Raw genomic sequence first — 22,270 nt, 5'->3', positions numbered from 1 at the left:
CACAGAAGACTGTAGTAGTAAATGATTGAAATGTGTAATACATTTAACTTGAAATTTCATTCCATAAGAAAAAAGTTGTTTAAAATTGTAATAATATTTCACAATATTTATGTTTTTATTGCACTATTGATCAAAGAAATAAATTCTTGCTGGGCAGAATAATCCTCCAAAATATTTTAGATCACAAACTAGCCAAATATTTGTTGTATGGATAAAAGTAACACATTTTTCCTTTTACTATAATAGTGATTCATTATTAGAGTAATAAGATCATTTTCCATGAAGATATTTAGTACATTTTCTACTTAATTTTTGACTACTAATTTGCATTTCTAAGCACTTGATTTAGACAGCTTTACGGGTGAGTTTCTCATTATTTAATTTATTTTAACCCTCAGATTTAAGATTTTAAATCACTGTATCTTAACCAAATATTGTCCTATCCCAACAAATCCTACATGTAAAAATACATACACGCAAAGCATCAATTGTTCCACCAATTTGGTTTATGTGATCTAGAGTCATATATCTATATTAGGGGTTAAAAAATGCTCTGCAGAACAAGAGAAAGTCTAAATTTAAGCCAAGAACTCTTACCAGGTACAGGAGAAACGTATGTAGTCCAGTGCCGAGACCAACCGAAGACAAAATACCCAGGCCTACCCAGTAGGCACACCACAGGAACTTCTTCTCCAGGTGCTGCACATACTACAAACAACAGCAAACACATCCAGATCACAAAGAGAAGATGCAGTAAGGTGTTTCTTTTAGGACAGCATGGGAACTCAACTCACTTTAAGTTAATACCTTACTTATAAACCTACTTCATTAAATTACTAACTTACAGGGGGTTTAGAAGAGACTGATCTTGAGTTTTTAAACAACACAATCCTGAATCTGATTACAAAATGGTGACGGGGGAAAAGGTCAATGTTGAGCTCACCTCCTGATGTGCTCCTTCTATTGAATAAGCCAGTGAGAAAAGTGAAAAAAGGACTACTGTCAGAAATACCACACCTCTTCTCTGCCAAAGCCTGTAAGAGACAGAATTTAATATCATTAAATATTGTAAGCAATCATTAATGACATTGTTATGCAATATTATAGGTACTGGCCGTGAAGCTCCTAAATACTATGCACTACTCATTAGTCAAATGAGTGAAAATATTAGTTCTGCAGTTAAGATAATATGGGAAAAAAAATTGGGATGCACATTTGAAGCTGAGAACTGGGGGAAAATTGCTGGCAATTTAAAAGTAAAATCTAGAGATGTCAGAACACGTCTTATACCAGGGGTGCTCAACCCTGTTCCTGGAGATCGACCTTCCTAAAGAGTTCAGCTCAAACCATGATCAAACACACCTGAATCAATTAATTAGGACCTGAACAGCACTTGATAATTACAGGCAGGTGTTTTTAATATGGGTTGCAACGGAAATCTGCAGGAAGGTCGATCTCCAGGAACAGGGTTGGTCACCCCTGTCTTATACGGTTTAAAATTTTACATAAATTTTACTGGACTCTTAAGAGACAGCTCAGAGCAGGTTTCAAAAACAATCCAGAATGCTGGAGATGCCAAGAAGAAGAAGGTGACCTATTACATGTATTATGGCAATGCCCAGAAGTCCAACATTTTTGGAGAGAGGTGCATGAATACCTTGTAAAGATATTGCAGACCCAGTATGTCTTTTGCCAAAGCTTATACATACTTGGTGACCCCTGTACCTTAAGCCACATGAATAAAGCTGAATCACAATGGTTACGGAGCTGTGTCATGCTAGGCAGACAGGAAAAACTAAAAATCTTCCAGCAGACCTCAGATTTTTGAGTGGATCTCAGAGTTAGAACAAGTTGCAGCTTTTGAAAAACTCTCCTACAGTTTACATGGAAGGATTAAAATTTATTTTGATAAATGGGGAAAATTTCAACATTTCTGCGACTGACAATGTTAACAAACATGTAACGAGACAAAATATAAATTAGGGCTATAATATTAGCAACCCCCTACTTTTTTTCTCTTCTCCTCGTATGTGTTTGGTTTGGTTGACTTGATTTATATCATGTTATTTATTTGTTGTATTTATTTTGTATTGTTTAGTTTTTATGTTGGTGCTCTGTATTTGATATTCATCTGCATTATTTGAAATAAGAAAAATCAATAAAAGGTTCAAATCATAATGACATCGTTGTCCATCTGTCTTTTAAAAGCCTCTTTATATTTACAATTTATGGTTTACAATTACTAAAATTATTTTGGTAGTTGAAAAAAAGCATGAACTAAAAACCTATTTAAATTCAGCTGGTTGCCAAAAAATTACTGAAAATTGTAGATATATTTAAAAAAAAAAGTGTTTTTAAATGACGATAACACAATCATTTTACTAAAATTAAATTTAAAAACTACATCTCCAAAAAATGTAAAAACGTAATGCTTTAGGAAAAGTCTAGGCTGCATTTACTTTAATAACAATATAGAATGAACTGTAATATTGTGGTTATTATTATATTTTATTATGATTGCAATAATATAACAATTTGAAATTTGAGAAAAAAAAATATTCAGCATCTTTATTCCAGTTTACAGTCACATGACATAATTCTACAAGCTGATTTGATGGTGGTGTGGTTTCACTTTGTTAAAACTTTGATTTTTTATTTTTTTTTGTTACCAAGATAAAATTCCAAATCCTCATTGTCACTTTTAATCACTGTTATCAAAAATAAAAAAATACATTTATATGTGTGTGTGTGTGTGTGTGTGTGTGTGTGTGTGTGTGTGTATATATATATATATATATATATATATATATATATATATATATATATATATGCACAAATCAACTAATCTACACAAAAAAGATGCTCAACATTCAGCGCACATTAAAAGTTTGATCACTTACTTCCATGTCCATTCTTTAAGAGTAATGACAGTTTCTAGGAAAAAATACTGTAGCGTGATAAAAGGCCTTTTCCACAACACTAAAGAAAGACGCTCCTCTCGGTCCAGCTGCTTTCTCTCTCTCAGAGATGAATCTGTGGGTATAACACATAAGCTTTCAAAATCACTCAATTATTACCAATTATCAACATTTTACCTGTTTGTTTGTGTGTGTAACATTTGCCCAAGTACAAAGGTAAGTTTGAAAACCATGCAAATTATTAAGCTACAAAATATAGAATTATTATTATAAAGGTGTGCCTGTGGTTATGATCGAAAACAAGACAATGGTCAAAAAAAAAAAATCTGACATACAGTTGAGGTCAGAATTATTCGCCCCCTTTAAATTTTTAAAAATAATTTTATTTATATTTCTTAAATGATGTTTAACAGAGAAACGACATTTTCACAGCACTTTTTATGATATTGTTTTTTTTCTGGAGAAAGTCTTATTTGTTTTATTTTGGCTAGAATAAAAGCAGTTTTTAATTTTTTGGAAAACATTTTAGGGTCAAAATTATTAGCCCCTTTAAGCTATATTTTTTCTAATAGTCTACAGAAAAAAAAACATTGCTTTACAATAGCTTGCCTAATTACCCTAACCTGCCTAGTTAACCTAATTGAACTAGTTAAGCTTTAAAGGTCACTTTAAGCTGTATAGAAGTGTCTTGAAAAATATCTAGTCAAGTATTATTTACAGTCATCATGGCAAAGGTAAAATAAATCAGTTATTAGAAATTAGTTATCAAAACTATTATGTTTAGAAATGTGTTGAAAAAAATATTTTCGACCAAAACAAAAATCGGGGAAAAAAATAAACATGGGGGCTAATAATTCTGACTTCAACCGTACATGTGAATGTAATATTAAAAGAACAGATCATCCAAAAATGTAATTTCTGTCATACTTTACTAAACCTTCACTTTAAAACCAGAGTTTTTTTTCATCTGTTGAACACAAAAGAAATAAAATCATTAAATAAAAAGTAAAAAAGCCAATGGCTGTGAAAGATTACACATTTCTTTAAATATTTAAACTATGTTTTTACATTGCACGCTGCTCTGACAGTATCATTTATCCAGAGTAATGCAAATTATAAAAGACAGGCACATCAGGTCTGACTGCCTATGTGGGAAATGAAGCATCATGTCTCGATAGTAATGCATATTGTCAAGTTCCAGGCCTGGCTGTGTCTTTTGTCTAACAAATGGCCAGGTGATACTTTCAGGCTATGCCCTAAAAACAAGATTTCTTTACTAAATCTGTAATGGCAGTTTCTGTTTCTACTAATAAGCACTGCCCACTAAACTGTGTATTTGACAGCATGCAAGCTGCAGTAGCAAAGAGATATTATTTGATGAACACCACAGCAAAGGTGAGTTCTTATTAAAGGGTTCTACTTTAAAGACACCCGAAAATCCTCCTGGTTTTGTCTCTTCTTCAAATTCACAACAGGTGCCGGCAAACAGGTTCTTCAAAATATCTTCTTTTGTGTTCAAGAGAAGAATCTGATAGAATGAGCCAAGCCACACGAGGAAGAATAAATCCAGTTGAGATCAGAATTATTAGCCCCCCTGTTTATTTTTTATTTTTCCAATTTCTGTTTACTGGAGAGCAGATCTTTTCAACACATTTCTAAACATAATAGTTTTAATAACTAATTTCTAATAACTGATCTATTTTATCTTTGCCATGATGAAAGCAAATAACATTTGACTAGATATTTTTTAAGACACTTCTATACAGCTTAAAGTGACATTTAAAGGCTTTACTAGGTTAATGAGGTGAACTAGGCAGGTTAGGGTAATTAGGCAAGTTATTGTTTAATGATGGTTTGTTCTGTAGACTATCTGAAAAAGTATAGCTTGAATCTAATAATTTTGACCTTAAAATGGTTTTAAAAAATTAAACTGCTTTTATTCTAGACAAAATAAAACAAATAAGACTTCTTCCAGAAGACAAAATATTTTAGACATACTGTGAAAATTTCCTCTGTTAAACATCATTTGGGAAATATAAAGAAAAAATAATAAAAATTTAAAGGGGGCCAGTAATTCTGAATTTAACTGTAAATAGGTCATTTTCAATTTTAGGTGAACTATTTCTTTAAGAGGTCAACATTGAAACAAATGAGTTGCTAAATCATTCACAAAAACATCTACAACACTTTTAGATAAGGTGTTTTATTATTATTATTATTTCATGGCTACTCTGAGGTCTGTGATGACAGCTGAATGTGAGTGATGATGAGGTCAGGTCGGTTAATCTCTGGTTTATCTCTGGTCCCCCTGACCCTTGATCAGTTCAGCCCAGGCTTACACGGTGGCGTCCTGATTAGATCAGGCCTCTCTCTCTCTCTCAGCATAACAAACCTGTAGAGCTGCCGTTCTGCTTGTCTTTTGGCCCTAGTCTTTTCTGCGGCTGCTCACATTCTGCTCCATTTGCAGCCATCTCCCACTACTGTTTACAGTTCAGACACCTGCACACACAAAACAAACTCAGTGATGCCATCATGCATGGAAAACGTAACTCAGTGAGGTCTTGCTAAGTTTGCTCAGGGCAGACAAACAGCCGAAAAACTAACTCTGATTGATGATGGCTGTGTTCTTTAAATAACCTTGAAGCATTTAGGGACAACAGTTGAAAACTGTTTATTTAAAACATATTTTCCTTTTTTAAAGTCTACACAGGAATCAGAGTAAAATGTAACACCTTTTAAGACCTTTTTTAAGACTCTTTCCATACATTTTAAGACCTTATAAGCACTTTCAACCGGAATCACTAGCGAGATTTTAACTTTATTAACATTATTAACATACTGAATAAAAATCTATTAAATCTAGCTAATTCAGCAGTTTGGCATAGTAAACAATGGTTTTGGTTACTGCAGTAAACTAATTAATTAAACTAATTTCATAAACTAAATAGCATCCTGTTATTATTACAGATTTAATTCAGGCAAACTTTAGCATACAACCATACATTGCATAATCAAAAATGATATAAAATTTAGTACCTTGCAAAATAGCATTTAAGACTTTTTAAGGGCCTTAAATTTCTCTACATTGATTTTGTCAACATTTTAAGACCCCGCGGACACCCTGTTTTTTAAGGTGAACTTTTACGTTAAACCATTTTGCAGACAATTTCATTCAAAGAAAAAAAGTGGAACAAACTATCCCACACACTATCAATTCTTGCTGTGTGTATATTTAGTGTATCAGGGTTTCTGCATGTTACACCAAGTTAAATTTAAGACCTTTTAGGACCTTTATGAATGAAATTTTAGACCTATACATGACTAAATGCTAAGGATTTCTGTCCAAACATCCCAGTTGGGAGAGATTTTTCACTTGCACTATTAAAATGATTATAATTAAAAACATTTAAAAATACAATTATAATTTATTAATATAAAGTAGGTCAGGTCAGTCAGTATCCTCAGTGTTAAGACATGGAGAACTTTTAAATAAATGTTACTGTAAGGGAAATAATTAAACCATTATGGCATGATTGAGTAGCTATGCATGAACAAAGGAAAATTAAGACCTACGACACAACATTTCAGTAGATTCCAGACTTTTTAAAACCTAAAATTTAGTTGTTGTTTTTTTTTATTTTTTTATTTGAGACATTTTAGGACCCTGTGGACACCCTTTTTATGATATATATTGTACTATAATATTTATATACAGTTGAAGTCGTATTATTTAGTTGAATTATTAGCCCCCCTGTTTATTTTTTCCCCTATTTCTGTTTAACGAAGATAACTTTTTTCAACACATTTCTAAACATAATAGTTTTAATAACTCATTTCTAATCACTGATTTATTTTATCTTTACCATGATGACAGTAAATAATATTTGACTAGATTACAAATTAAAAACTGCTTTTATTCTAGCCGAAATAAAACAAATAAGACTTACTGCAGAAGAAAAAATATTTTCAGACATACTGTGAAAATTTCCTTGCTCTGTTAAAACATAATTTAGGAAATATATATATATATATAATAATTCTAACTTCAACTGTACATATTTTGAGAGAAAGAGAATATAGAGAAAGGCATTGCTAGTGTTTGCAAATAAAATGTACACCCACACATATTAATATAGATGAATCTATCTATCTTTTTATGTGTATGTGTGTAAAGACAATATTTTTAAATGTAATAAAGAATAAATAAAAGACAGTTGTTATAATTTAAAAAAAAATAAAAACCCAATAGAAAACATATAAAGCAAACAGCAATTGACACAATTAAAGTATTATATGTTGCATTTGGGTATCAGTAAATTCATCTTATTGCCCACAGGACTCTAATCACCTGTTTTAGGTTGCTCTCTAGGACCTTTAAACTAGCACTTAGGCTAACATAACTAAACCAGAACTTTATATCAGAACATAAACCAAAGACTTTAGATTTTCTAGTAAGTGCTGAATAGTTAAGAATGACTTAAATACACAATGATCGTTTTCAAATGACATTGATATGTTATCTTATTTTCAAACAGCCCATGTGGGTGATGAACCGGCAAGAATTAGCAGTTTAGATTAGCTCTGACTCCAGAGTCAACGTTTGGATTTTATTCCAGACTCGGCATCGTCTGTATAGTGATGTTTATATACGTTTAGACTAAAATGACTGTAAGGTGTAGAAACAGTGGTAAGGTGAATTGAAGAAACAGTCATACCTGACACCACTCTTCCGTCCCGACAGCAGCAATAAGCAACAACAGCAAGCGGAAATGACTCACGTTCAGCTGTGGAGCCCGGCGGTTGTTTCACAATAAAAGCCGACTGTCATAGGTTTTGTCGATTTTATTATAATGCTGGAATTAGTTTATGGTTGAAAACTATCGCTATTTAGACCGACAGAAACCAATTTTTACCATCCCTTATTAATAGACAACTTCATTAAACATTTCTAATAAAACGTGCTTATTTGTCATATTGCTCACCAGCTTTGAATTACGTCTATTGAAACAAAAATAGAAAGTCTACTTTAGGATGACCCACAAAGCAATTTATATTTTCGGTGGCCGTCTTTTATTTTGTCATTCGCGCTTCCGGTATTCTGATGCAGTAGAAGTTTCTAACTTCTCACTGTGGAATTACCCAAGTTCATGTCCTTTTTCAGTATGACTATTTATAGGCGCTATAATGCTGCAGTTTTAAATTTTGTTAAACTTTTTAACAGGAAGATACCAACAAGCTGGTACATGTTTATTTGCATTTTCTTCTTCAAATACCTTTCTGCTATATTAAAAAAGGTCTCAGCAGTTTTCTGTTGGGTGATATTTAAGCTATTTTGTGTTTGACAAGGTATAGTCAATTTGATGTATATTCACTCACAACAGTAGCCTTTTTTTAAAGATTTTTTTATTATCTTTTATTATTATTTATTTATTTATTTGCATTAAGGCGGTCTCCGTTTAAATCATGTGAGTGTTAACTGTGTATTCAAACATTGTGCCAATTACTGTAATTACAAACTTACAAAAAGCATCCACACCCTCTTAGAACTTGAAATATTAACTTTTTCAGAGATCCTACTTACATTATTATACATTTAATATTTTGGCAGAGCAGAGGCTTTCGCAAAAGGAATGCTCCACTTCTGTGGAAATAGGTTAGTTTTACAAGCTCGCAAGAGCTAAACTGTTGAGTTTGACCATTTTTTAATTCCATTCAGCCAATCTCCTGGTCTGGCAGAAACACTAATATCTAAGCATAAATCATTGAATCAGATTAGACCATTAGTATCATTAGTATCAATTTTTAATTTGCAACAGTCTTAGTACATGAAGAACAGTAACTACAGAGGATCAGGCTTTAAATGGGAAAATTATCAAAATTCTATTTACTTATTTGACAAAATGCTAACGGTCTAATCCAATTCAGTGATTTATGCTAAGCTAAGCTAAAAATGGGTAAAGACCTAGATAGGGCACAGCTGCGGATACGCACGTCAATATAGCATCATACTTGTGATGCTGTGTAACAACAATTAATATTTTTACAGTACTGTGTTGGTTGGGTTTAGGGGTAGGTTAGGGGTATAAAATACAACTTATTGGGTAATTTACTAGATAACACAAATAATACTAGGTACAACTACTGTTCTTACAGTACCATGACGGTTGGGTTTAGGGTGGGGGTAGACTAAAAAAAGGACAATTTATTGGCCAGTTTATTAAATAACATTATACTCGGTACAACTACCGTTTTTACAATACTACAAACATTGGGTTTAAAGTTGGGGTAGAGGTAGACGTTTTTTAAAAACACAATTATTGGAAAATTTAATACATCAGGGGTCACCAAACTTGTTCCTGGAGGGCCGGTGTCCTACACATTTTAGCTCTAACTCTTATCAAACACAACTGAACAAGCTAATCAAGGCATTAGGTATACTTGAAACACCCAGCAGGTGTGTTGAGGCAAGTTGGAGCTAAACCCTGCAGGGACACCGGCCCTCCAGGACCAGGATTGGTGAACCCTGTAATACATAATAGAAATAATTCTCGTCCACTTCCGGACGCAACCTTATCTGATCTAGCAACAACCCTAAAAATGACCCCACCAGAGCTGGGGATTGACTGAATGGATTAAAAATAACGTAAAACTCAACTGTTTAACTCTTGAAAAGCTGTAAAATAATACTATTTCCAAAAAAAGTGGAGTGCTTCTTTCAATTGTTCTATTTGGTAATTTAATGTTTAATGAAAATAATAATAATTATTATTATTAAATATATTATTATTAAATAATATGATAACTTCTAATTAGTGTAATGCAGTATACAATTTATATACAAAGTCAGAATTATTAGCCCCCCTTTGATTTTTTTTTCTCTTTTTTTTTAAATATTTCCCAAAATTAAGTTTAACAGAGCAAGGAAATTTTCACAGTATGTCTGATAATTTTATTCCTTCTGGAGAAAGTCTTATTTGTTTTATTTCGACAAGAATAAAAGCAGTTTTTGATTTTGTAATAAACATTTTAAGGACAAAATTTTTGGCCCCTTTAGGATATATATATATATATATATATATATATATATATATATATATATATATATATATATATATTTTTTTTTTTTTTGATAGTCTACAGAAAAAAACAATTGTCATACAATAACTTAACCTAATTATCCTAACCTGCCTAGTTCATCTAATTAACCTAGTTAAGCCTTTAAATGTCACTTTAAGCTTTATAGAAGTGTCTTGAAAAATATCTAGTCAAATATTATTTACTGTCATCATGGCAAAGATAAAATAAATCAGTTATTAGAGTTGACTTATTAAAACTATTATGTTTAGAAATGTGTTGAAAAAAATCTACTCTCCATTAAACAAAAATTTGGGGAAAAAATAAACGGGGGTTAATAAATCAGGGGGCTAATAATTCTGACTTCAACTGTGTGCTGTACTACCTGACCACCACTTATTCATTTAGGTCAGGGGTGCCCAAACTCAGTCCTGTTGGGCTGGTGTCCTTCATAATTTAGTTTCAACCCCAATTAAACACACCTGCACCAGGTAATCAAGCTCTTTCCAGGTATACTAGAAACCACCAGGCAAGTGTGTTAAAGGAAGTTGGAGCTAAACCATGCAGGACACTGGTTCTTCAGGACCGAGTTTAGGCACCCCTGATTTAGGTGCTATGTTTTGGCATTTAAACCGTAGTAGCTTAATTCAGAGATCAGAGTTCAATTTGGGCTATTATGTCAAGGCTCAGCATATTTGTTAATGGAACAAACTACGAGTAAAGCATTACTTGATGTTTTACGCCAAAGTTCTTCTGCCACAACATAGTTACAACAACGGTGTACACCTCAAATGGCTGCTGTGATTTGCATAAAAACAAAGTTGCGAGATATTTGATGGAGAATGGATGAGTTTCATTTTAATCTTTGCCAATTTACAATCAAGCCACCAAAAAAATTACAATCCTGTGTATTTCTTCCTCACCCTCCCCTCATAATTATTATTATTATTTTTCAGATTCTGCAGATCACACACAAAATCTTACAGGTGGACAAGCATCGGTATCCATTCTGTGTATTCATTCTTCTGTACACTCCGAATAGTGAGCTAGAACAGCACGACACCTGGCACTCACACACACACACACACCTTAATACAAAGTATCGGATGAGTAAACACAGAAGTCAGAAGAATCAATGTATCCCTTGCTCATTTATGGAAATGGATTCACACAAGAAAGAGCACTGTATTCAATACAAGGAAAGGTCACCTGTTACACATGGAGTGGATGATGAGATGTTAACAACTACGAGGTCGATCGGGGGGGAAACCTGTTTATGCTAAGGGATTAAAATCGTTTACTATATTCATATCTGTATGCGCTTAAAATTCCCATACAGCTACATATTTGTGTAGAATATCAGATTATTACTTAGTGTTAGCTAAATGTACCCATGGATGCATACGTTCATGTTCAAATATCGTCTTTAACCTTTTTTTTCCAGAATATACAATAATGAAATGCATTAAACAGACTGACAGTGTAAGCTCTTCACATACAATACATCAAAATTAAGAGATTCTACATTAGTTTCCTCTCACGACAGAGTGCAAATCAGATGCTTCACAACATATTTTAAGGTTAATTGCTCTTCTCAACACTCCACTTACATACACAACCCATGCCCCCTTAAAAAAAATCAGCTCACAAAAAAAAAAGAACTAGTGATATAAGTAGCCTTAAATATGGAATGTGAAATAACAAAAGTGTGGTCCGATTTTTTTCTTTGACAACACAAATAAAAATGAAGTCCTTCATTGCAGGAAAATAATTTAAAACATGTAACTTTTTTTTGTTTGTTTGTTTGTTTTACTTTATATAACCTTGTGAGTAGACCACGATAAGCTTTGTGAGGAACTTAAGGAGAGATGGATGGACAGCTGTGGGCAGGAGGGCTTTACATGCCATAGCCGAAGCCGGGCTGTGCGGGTTGGGTGTAGCCGGTCGCTGTGGGGTAGCCATAGCCGTAAGGCTGCTGTGGGGGAACTGCCACATTGGGACCTGCAGTGAGCATCAGCTGGGGTGTGCCTGAAAAAAATCATTCAAAACAGGAGCATTAGTACTGAAACCATGTATATAATTTGTTTGTTCATATTTAACAAGCTTTGAATGCAACAGTAAAATAGAGCTTAGATCGAGCCCAAAAAATTAAACCTGACCCTACTCGAGCAACTTGTGTCCAAGTCTGACCTGGTGTGACACATTAACGGTAATTATGAGCCTGAAGGCTGATTTATACTTCGGCGTCAAGCGCAGGCTCTGGCTCAAGGCTGATTTATACTTCTGTGTCAAACACACGTGTATGCTCCGGCACAAGCCTACGCATGGTCGCATAGCCCTCGTCATCGCTAATGTACACCTCTCAAAAATTGTTACTACAAGTCACAACGGCGTGTAGCGCAAGCTCCGTGATTGGTCGGCTGGGGTAGCTGTGACGAGTGTGGGCGGTGTGTGCAGTGTTGCCAACTTTTCAGACCCCCTTAAACTGAGATATATCCAGCTACAGGCCCGCAGAACCACACACGTTTTAGGCACACACAATCTGGCACACACAATCTAGGCAAACCATATATGGTTACGACGGATGTTAATGTTATTAACGTCTTTTTGAACATCGTCATCGATATGTTTTGATATATATGGTTAATAAATATTGTACACAACAAACAATAGTGTTTACTTTACTTTATTTCACAAATATTGTGATCGAGATGGCCGAATGGGGAGCATTGCTTCCGATCGCCATTCAATATAATAGACTGAACAGCTTTTAATCAGTCATTATAGCAAATCAGTCATTATTATCTGACAATAATATGGCAGATACGCGTTTGGTGGCCTTGCTGAACTATCTAATTTGGACAGGTTTAATTTATATAATGGATTCATTTATAATGAAGGAAATAATAGCAAGTAAATATAGGCAATAACACATTATATGTAATAAAAATCTTTTTACATGTAACAAATGTATAACAATATATTAATATTTTACTCAAAAGCGATTTTATAGTGTTTATTTGCTTAACTTTCTAATAACCTTTTAATGAATGATTTCCCACATTTAATACTGTAGTAATTTATAGTAAGCAACAAATTGTTTTTAAATCAAAATTTAGCAATAAGAACAAATTAACTATTAATAATTAATAAAAAATAATAAGTAAAAAAAAAAAAAAATATATATATATATATATATACACACACACACACACACACACACACACACACACAGCTGTGACAGTTTAATAAAAGATAGTTTATATATAAACTTATAATTATAATCAGTTAAGATAATCAGTTTATAACTATATATATATATAACTATATAACTATATATATATATATATATATATATATATATATATATATGTATATATATATATATATATATATATATATATATATATATATATATATATATATGTATATATATATATAGTTTAAATGATTAACTATAGTATGCTAATTTATTTTAATGTGACACAATATTGCTTGCTTTTTATATTTTACAACAAAGTGATTTTAACCAAGTATGATAAGATTAAGATCCTAATTTAGTTTATTACACTTAATCTTACAATTAGACAGTCTGTTATGTTTTCTTTGTGTATGTGGACACATGAATAAAGTCATAAGTGTCTTTAACCAATTATTTTTATTTACATAATTTGATTTCAGAAACTGCAGAGATGATGATAATAATAATGACTTAAACCATACTTGTGAAATTCAATAGGTGGCGATAAAGCTAAAGAGTTAGTTAGTTACCACATATGGTTTGCCTAAATCGTGTGTCCTAGATTGTGTGTGCCTAAAACGTGTGTGGTTCTGCGGGCCTGCAGATGGATATTATTGCTTAAGCCTGGTTTATACCTCTGCTTTGAGTGATCGGCGTCACCCACGGCGCATGCAACGCTGTGCATTCATACTTCTGCTCGCTGTTTCTGTTGCTCTGCAATAATAATTCCTAAACTCTACCTGGCAGTAGGTGTTCATGTTCCTCAGTAACGAGTTTCTTATAACTATTAAAGAGATTTTTGTGATAGTTTTGGAACTTGTGTGTTTATAATGTTTGGGAGATTACTGCAAATTCATTATACATCTATATGAATATTCAAACAATTAATTTAATTAAATTGACATTCATATATAAAGCATAGTGCAATTGTAAATATTTCCATTGCTATAAATATTAACCATAGGCTGTAAAAAAACTGCTGGACATGATGACGTCAGTAATATGCAAATTGACGTATGACGTAATTTAGCAACATTTAGCAACTTTTTGAGCATATCTTAGCGCCTTTTCATTGAAAATAGTTGGCAACACTGTGGTGGTGCTAAGAGCCACGAGCCATAGGGGAGCGAGTGTTTACAAGTGTTGGGTCCCGTAAAGGAGCTCCAGATGGAAAATGTTGTTTTGTGTTCACCTTATGATTAATGCTGTTGCACGTCCGCCATTTCCCACCTCTGAATAAGTTTGTTTTAGCTACTTGTACATTTAAAATCTGATCACTCGACGCAGAACTAAAAATCAGCCTTGAGCCCAATTTAAACTCGACTATTTTTTTAATAAGTGAGCTGTTACAACATACTTTCTCAGCTACAACTCTGAGTTGTTTGAACTACAGAAATTAGTTTAGATTTATCTTACCTCGCTCTCAGGGGCATGCTTGAAGAAGTGACAAAAGAGGACATTGAAGACTGACTATCATACTTTCTGCATACCTGTCAACCCTCCCGTTTTTTACCATTCTATATGGCTATCATCCCTATTAAAGATTTTCCCCTACCTTTCTTTGTAAAGTGAAAGTATTAATAAAGAGCTGATCTTAAATGTGATCTAGTCTAATTGCAAAAGCTGTTCAAGAGGATTATGCTTTCCTTTTATTTTATTTTGACTTGAAATGATGATAAAATTCAATATGCAGCCTCTGAATCAGTCAATCCACATAATGCCTGTTTCACGTCACACATGCAGGAAGTAGCTGTGGGCCTTAGTACAGATGAGAATTAAAAATAAATAATATATTTATATATAAAGATAGATAGGTAACTAGATATAGAGACAGATCGATCTGTGCAGCTGCAGCCGCCAATCAGCTTTGCACTGCAGGCACATCCAGTGTGAAAAGCAAACACCTGTGCGCTGCTTCTGCTCACATACACGCTGCACACAGGTGACTGATGCATGCTCAGCATAAAGACACTATTCTCAGATCAGCTTCTGGACATGTGATTTGAAGATAAGCGACAGTGGACGCTTTGGGTTTTGGTGCGTTTTTAAACAGGCAAATACACTTAATAATAGTATATATACATGTCCGCCTGGCGTCTTTTCTTTTAAACATAATTTCACACACATTTCATTATAGATTTGTGTATAGCTCTCCACACATTTAGGCTATTTTAGAAATGACCTAAACATAAAAATAAAATAAAAACCACAAATGCTTGATCATGGCCTGGCTCGAAGATTGTGGCAAGATATATCGGTAACACTTTACAATAAGGTTCATTAGTTAATGCATTTACTAACATGAACTAATCATGAACAACACATGTTCAGCATTTAATAATCATAATTGAACATTTACTAATGCATTATTAACATTTAAGTCCACGCTTGTTAACATTAGTTAATGCACCATGAGTTAACATGAACTAACAATGAACGACTGTATTTTCATTAATTAATGTTTATTAACATGAATAAATACTGTAGTAAATGTATTGTTCATTGTTTGTTCATGTTAGTAAATGCATTACTTAACATTAACTAATAAACCTTATTGTAAAGTGTGACCGATATATTGGGCCGACCCGGCCAGTGGGTTGGGTCAAGTCTGGGCTCGGGCAGAAAATCTAAACTCTACTGTAAAATATTTTTTTTAAAGATTTTTTTCCACCATTCTGAATAAAGGATATTTTTTTCTGAGGGTTCTTTTTGTAGTTTAGGCATGGACCAATTTCATTAAAAGGTAATAAAAATAATTTAATAAAAAAAGGTGTATAAAAATGTAAACCCATAAACGGGATATTTCAGCTTATTTCAGCTTATTTTCAGATATTTCAGAGTTATAAAGTCATTCCAACAGGCTTTTAGCGCAGTGAATGATTTAGCAAAATGTTTTTTTTTTTTTTTTTTTGTGAAGCATAAGAAACGCAGATGCGCATTAAAAAAAAACTCTTTATGGAAACGCCATGATGTGCATCATTTTTGAAAATGCAAATAACTGATTAGGATAAACTTTTCTTTCAAAACTATGATGGAAAGACTTTTACCAAACAAATTACAATATAGTAAATAATAAAAAATAAAAAAAATTTAAAAGAGAACATGTGATGATAAAAATTCGTGTGACTGCACAAACCAGCAGGCTGAGCGCACTGCAAAAATCTGAAATGTTGTTTTGGTCATTTCAGTATTTGTGTTATCATATTGTTAATTACCTCCAGAATAGTCAAGAGTGTCTGTGCTTTGCGTCTCACATGACCTCGTGTTCATTGCATGTCAGGATTGTCTTCTGAGGTGCAAGTCATTTATTAAATAAGGAAAAGATTTACGCAGCTTCTCCAACCGCAGAAAATTCTATTTTGACTTTAGATATTTGGTGCCAGGAAGTGACATTTTGTTCGCTTTGACTCATTGGATGGAAATGCTGCTTTGTTCGCATGTCTAATATGCGATATTTCAGTTATGCACATAAATTTAATTAGCATCTTTGGATGGAAAGATAACTAATGACAACCAAATCGTAAAATTAGTAACTAAAATATTATTGTAGGTGATAAATATCTCATATCGCCAGGTTACCGCAAAGTTCAAATCCTGCATATACTATATGAATCAAACAATTTCTTTTCATACTTGCTATTAATAAACAATAAAATGAATGAAACATAAAAAAACAAGCCAAGCAACCAAAAACTAAATTACATAAACACAAAAACAAAACCCCAAAAAGTACAACAAACAACACCAGATGACCAAAAACTAATTTAAAACTACACACCAAATACAAAATAACCTATCAAACAACAAATAAAATAATATAATAAATAAATAGAAATAAAATGATTTGGACAGTTGGATAGATGTTACTCACCTAGTATTTTGTAGTGTATTTATATGTGATTGTTTCTTAAGCCCATAAGGTATACTTCAGCTTGGTGATTTAGGTACAGAGTGTGTGTGTGTGTGTGTGTGTGTGTGTGTGTGTGTGTGTGTGTGTGTGTGTGTGTGTGGGATGTAAATTTTGGCACAGGACAATTTCTTTAAATGTGCATAAAATGTTGGTGAAAATTGGGTGTTTTTTTGTTACACTTTTTATAGCTAGAAAGAATTTCCATAACGAACCATTCTAGTGTGCGTATGTCTAGGTTTTAGATGAACAAGCCTACCATAGACAATGGGTTGTGCCTCCGTGAGCTGCTCTTCCTCTTTCCTCAAAGACTCAGAAGCATCCAACTTATCAACCTGGGAAAAAGGAGAGCGAGAAACAAAGACAAAAAGAGGACGAGTGAGAAGAGGTAAACACCCGTAGACAGGGAGTAATGACTGATGGATGGGACCATTCATGGGAGATGCATAAAGCCAAGCTTAATACAAGGTGCACACGCTTTCAAAGCAGGTCTCATGGGACAAGCTTTTTGCCAAGGCACTCCATACCCGATGACAAACCACTGAAATAAGCATCAACTACTGCTCTATGCATTTCACATGTAAGAACTATGGCTTTATATGTCCTCTGTGAATCAACCAATGACAATAGACATGGTCCCCCATACAGTCAGACAGTATCCTATTACGGTAAGTACATATGTAGAAAACAGAACCCTTTTAAGATGCGATCACAATCAAAAACGTTGGTGAAATTCCACAGTGGAAGATAAAAAGTCTGCCAAGAGTAGTGTAGCACAGCCTATATAGAAATGGCTTTCAAATGGTTTTGTTGGTCAATGGAGCACATTCACCTGCCCAAATAAATTGCATTCACCAAAATGCCAGAGTGAATAAATTCCCATTTGAATGACTGGATTTAAACATGAAAATTCACTCAACATCTGTCCATGTGACCGCACCTTTAATGAACTGAAGAATCTACTCATAAATCTGGTGACTATTAAAAGGGGAAAACGCTGCTTACGGGACAGGTTCTGAGAAAGATTGCTCTGCTAGAAAAAGGAAGTCATTGTGCGAATGATACAAACAGAAACTTACAAAAGTCTTATTGCGATTAAACAAACAATATCAGAATCCAATATAGCTGATTAAGTAGGTAAAGCTCAAGTTACAAAAATTAGAGTGTCCTGGGTGTCTAACCAATCCTTGAGTTATGATTGAATTATGAATTAAAGGAATAGTTCACATAAAAAAGTATGATTCTGTCATTAATTACTAACTTTGGTTTTATTTTTTCCTTTACTTCTGTGACACACAAGTAGTTCAATAATGTTGAAGTTCATCTTTGATTGTACAATAGGGACAGAGGGTGTTGATGAATGACAAAAAGCTGTAACTTAAAGCAGTAAATATCTATTTTTTTTAAAGAAGTAATGTAATTTATGCTTAAGGATAGGGCTGTGCAATTAATTGAAATTCAGTGTCGATTTCAATTTTGGCTTCTAACGATTATGAAAAAACATGAATGAAAATGAAATGATTATTGCATCATATACCGCCCACTTTCTGGTTGTACACATTAGTTGCTCTGCAAAGCTCAGTTTCAAGTAATAATGACTAAAAGCATGTACTGTAATGTAACATTTGCAGCATGGGATGCATTGATGTACATTCAAATCATTCATGTTTTTCAAAGCACAAAAGAGATCGCACGCTGTTGTGTGTGTGTGTGTGTGCTCAGCCTCAGAGACGAGCAGAGCGCACATCTTAAGCCATCCTAATGTGAGCGCTTAAATGGTCAAATACATGCACATTTTTGTCAAAACGTGGTGTTTAGTGATTATTTATATTAATCCTCATTTATAAAATAAACAGACGAGTTGAGAATCAAAAGACACGTGAAAGTTAAACCATAAATCAGAACCGCACTGCTCTTAAAGTGACCGTGTGCAATATTCCTGCTGTCGACTGTTTTTACTTTTGAACAAAATGACAAAAATCATCCACTGCTCTTGACTGAAGGACTTTTGTAGCTATAACTTTACATAGCTAAAGTTTTTTCTTACAGTGAAGATGCTTAAACCACAGTTTGTTTTATATTTTTATCCTATTGTACTTATTTCCCGTTCCTTATTTACAGGGAGGAAAATAACTGTTTCTATACAGTTGAAGTCAGAATTATTAGCCTTCCTGAATTATTAGCGGCCCTTTATATCTTTTCCCCAATATCTGTTTTTCTACTTTTTTAAACATAATAGTTTTAATAACTCATATCTAATAACTAATTGCTATGAAGACAGCACATAATATTTGACCAGATATTTTTCAATATACAAGCATTCAGCTTAAAAGTGCACTTTAAAGGCTTAATTAGGTTAACTAGACAGATTGGGGTAATTAGGCAAGTCATTCTAAAAACAGTGGTTTCTTCTGCAGACAATCAAAAATATAAATTGCTTAAGGGGGTTAATGATATTGATCTTAAAATAGTTGAAAAACTATTTAAACCTGTTTTTATCCTAGCCAAAATAAAACAAATAGACTTCCTTCGGAATAAAAAATATTATAGGAAATACTGCAGAAAATTCCTTGCTCTGTTAAACATCATTTGGGAAATATTTATCAAAAAAATATTCACAGAAGGGCAAATAATTTTGACTTCAACTGTATATCGTTTTGAATAATTGTGATTACAATTAGTTGATGCTATTTTTGCCATTAGCACTGTATGCAGTACAGTTTTTCTTGCCATGTGCTTTATATTGTTTTTGAGCTACTACTTTGGTTACAAGGCGTCATTGCAAAAGTAAGCCATTATTTCTGTCAGAAAAGACAGAACAAAAACAACAAACTACTACTAAGACAAAAAAAAAACATGTAATAAAATTTGAAAAAAAAAAAAAATTATGTAAATATATATAAACAAGGTTCTAATGATCGATTCTGTGTGAGGAAAATATTACAATATCAATTTTTGGGTCTTATTGGAGTTAAAAAATCTCTAACCTGTCAATTTCATTTTATGTTGGAGCACCAAGACCAATCTTGTAGATGTAGACAAAATTCCTAACAAAAATTTCTAGACAAAATTCTGTGACACTGACAGAAGAAAGAAAAACCCAATATACTTGCAACATCAAAGAACAAACTAGTGTGACGTAACTAAATCAGACCAAAACAAACATATCCACAGGGCTGAGATCCTTTTTGATACAAAAAAAAAGTGCATCACATTAATATATTCATGAGATGTTTGCTAACATCACACCACTGCTCACTTCTTCATATACACATACATCATTTTACCCCTAAGGAACTTCACTATTAGCATACGAGTACCTTCATACTTATGAGATTGAGAAAATGATGACAAAATATTCATTTTTGTGTGTGAACTATCCCTTTAAATGTGCATTTGGGTTCAGTTCTCTACACAGAGCTGGTGTCAGCTTTTTAAAAGTTAAGGAATTATTGTTGTTGTTGAGCAGGCTTTAAAGAGACCGGCAGGTTGAAGATTCGTTGAGAGGGAGAGATCATGCCACAGGTGTAGTTTGTTATTCCTATGTTAAAAAGAGTGCATGAGAGAAAGGCAGAGTAAGAGTGGAAGTGTGACAGGTGAGAGATGGTTTATACAGCCATTCACGGCTTCCAGAGGCAGGCAAAGCCAACAGCCACGATCCCTGACCGTTCAAAGGTGCTACAAACACGCTCAAACACATGCCTGTAAACTATCTACAGCATACAAGAGGGTTTTTTTTATTATTATTTTATGAAGGACCACACTTTCTCATAAGTTAAGCTAGATTATAGCTTGAAAGCATAATGCACATGCACCACTTAGGGCTTATTCACACCGAATGAGTCTTTGCTTCTAAAACATGCTTGTTCCGGCACTTAGGAAAGGGTTTTTAAAAAAACGCAGCGCGAGGTCCAGGTAACACGATATTAAAAACATGATGTAATATCAACAATAACGAACCCATTAGAAACAGTAGAACAATTTGTTATGATAAGCACATTAAGATACATCGTATAACTCAGGATATTCTGGACAAAGCCATAATGAGCGCTGTGATCATCCGCCATGATATAACAGTAAATAAAACAGCTGTTGTGACAACTTTCTACAATTAACAGAAGCTCGCAATGGTTGATCCGCCTCCATGATCTTCTGATTGGTCCACTGCTTTTGGACCTGACAGTGATGAGCTGTGCTGCTTGTGAAATTTAAAAATTCAATTTGAATTTGACACGGCGTCTAAAAAAAAAAACGCAGCGCTCGCATAAAAACCAATGAAAAAATGCATTGAAAAACAACAGAAAAGTAGTGTGCTGAAGAGGAAAAACGCATTCTGTGTGAACAGCCCCTTAGTTGAACAAATATCAATAGTGAAAATGTGGTCACTCCTTTATTTTAAACCTAATTATCAGTCTAAAACTGAATTAGCTGAGGAACTTTGACAAGCTATGAGAGTGAATTTGAATAAAGAAAAAATGTTTAATTCAGACGAATGATTATCAACAGAATGGTAGTTTAGTGTCACGTTCATCAGCTAATTCCAGCATCTACGGGTCTGAGGCGAACTATGGCAGCGTCTGGCAAACGGATGGTCAGTAATCTAGAAGAAACTCCAGGAAAGTCTAGTTACGGTGTGTTTTTAAAAGCAGCAGAGTGACATGGGAGGGAAGAACTCATGCAGACTCTTCAAAAAGTTTCAGTCGTCCAAACTACAGGGGTTAAAGATGGAGTAAGAGTGAACCTTCACCTTTTCCTTAATTGCATCAACCTGAAAGGGAATTTAAGAGTGGCAGCTTAAGAAAAAAAGCAAACTTAACAGTCCAGCATTGCAAAAAGCAGGTAGAGAACAATTGCAGCAATCACCAGAAGTGTTAAAAGAAATAACCAGAGGGAAATCATAGAGGATACTAATCAAAATGTCCACCTCATTAATTTATTTGCAATTCACTGGCTGCTCAAATCAGTTAATCGTACCTAGGAACAACCATCAAGCTAAATAAAAATAAAAAAAGTGGTGAATAAATGTCTGTTCTGAACATGTTCATGAATGACAGGAGAAATAAAACTTACTTAAAATGAAGCTGCATGTAGAAAATATATTAAAATTATAAACAATATTCTGTTCCAAAT

The 22,270-nt window shown here is 33.5% G+C and overlaps 2 protein-coding genes across 4 annotated transcripts in view; both read right to left on the bottom strand.

The window, feature by feature from the left end:
• The window catches only part of vmp1 (vacuole membrane protein 1), a 30,240-nt gene extending 22,567 nt beyond the window's left edge, over positions 1-7,673 (bottom strand). The window contains exons 1-5 of one of the 2 annotated variants that reach the window (XM_005157413.5): positions 7,634-7,673; positions 5,311-5,417; positions 2,901-3,033; positions 944-1,034; positions 598-708 (exon numbers count right to left, since the gene is read on the bottom strand). In XM_005157413.5, coding sequence (XP_005157470.1) covers positions 598-708; positions 944-1,034; positions 2,901-3,033; positions 5,311-5,389 — 414 coding nt within the window. In that variant the 5' untranslated portion in view covers positions 5,390-5,417; positions 7,634-7,673. 2 annotated transcript variants of the gene reach the window in all.
• Positions 7,674-10,823: 3,150 nt separating this feature from the next.
• The window catches only part of cltcb (clathrin, heavy chain b (Hc)), a 54,258-nt gene continuing 42,811 nt past the window's right edge, over positions 10,824-22,270 (bottom strand). Inside the window, exons 31-33 of one of the 2 annotated variants that reach the window (XM_005157424.3) lie at positions 21,888-21,908; positions 17,400-17,475; positions 10,824-12,020 (exon numbers count right to left, since the gene is read on the bottom strand). In XM_005157424.3, the coding sequence (XP_005157481.1) occupies positions 11,890-12,020; positions 17,400-17,475; positions 21,888-21,908 (228 nt within the window). In that variant the 3' untranslated portion in view covers positions 10,824-11,889. The remainder of the gene's footprint in view (positions 12,021-17,399; positions 17,476-21,887; positions 21,909-22,270) is intronic. The other variant, NM_001194978.1, reaches the window with a different exon arrangement.

This window comes from Danio rerio, chromosome 15 (genome assembly GCF_049306965.1).
Source record: "Danio rerio strain Tuebingen ecotype United States chromosome 15, GRCz12tu, whole genome shotgun sequence".
Classification (NCBI taxonomy): domain Eukaryota; kingdom Metazoa; phylum Chordata; class Actinopteri; order Cypriniformes; family Danionidae; genus Danio; species Danio rerio.
This window is presented reverse-complemented; position numbering and strand designations above follow the sequence as displayed.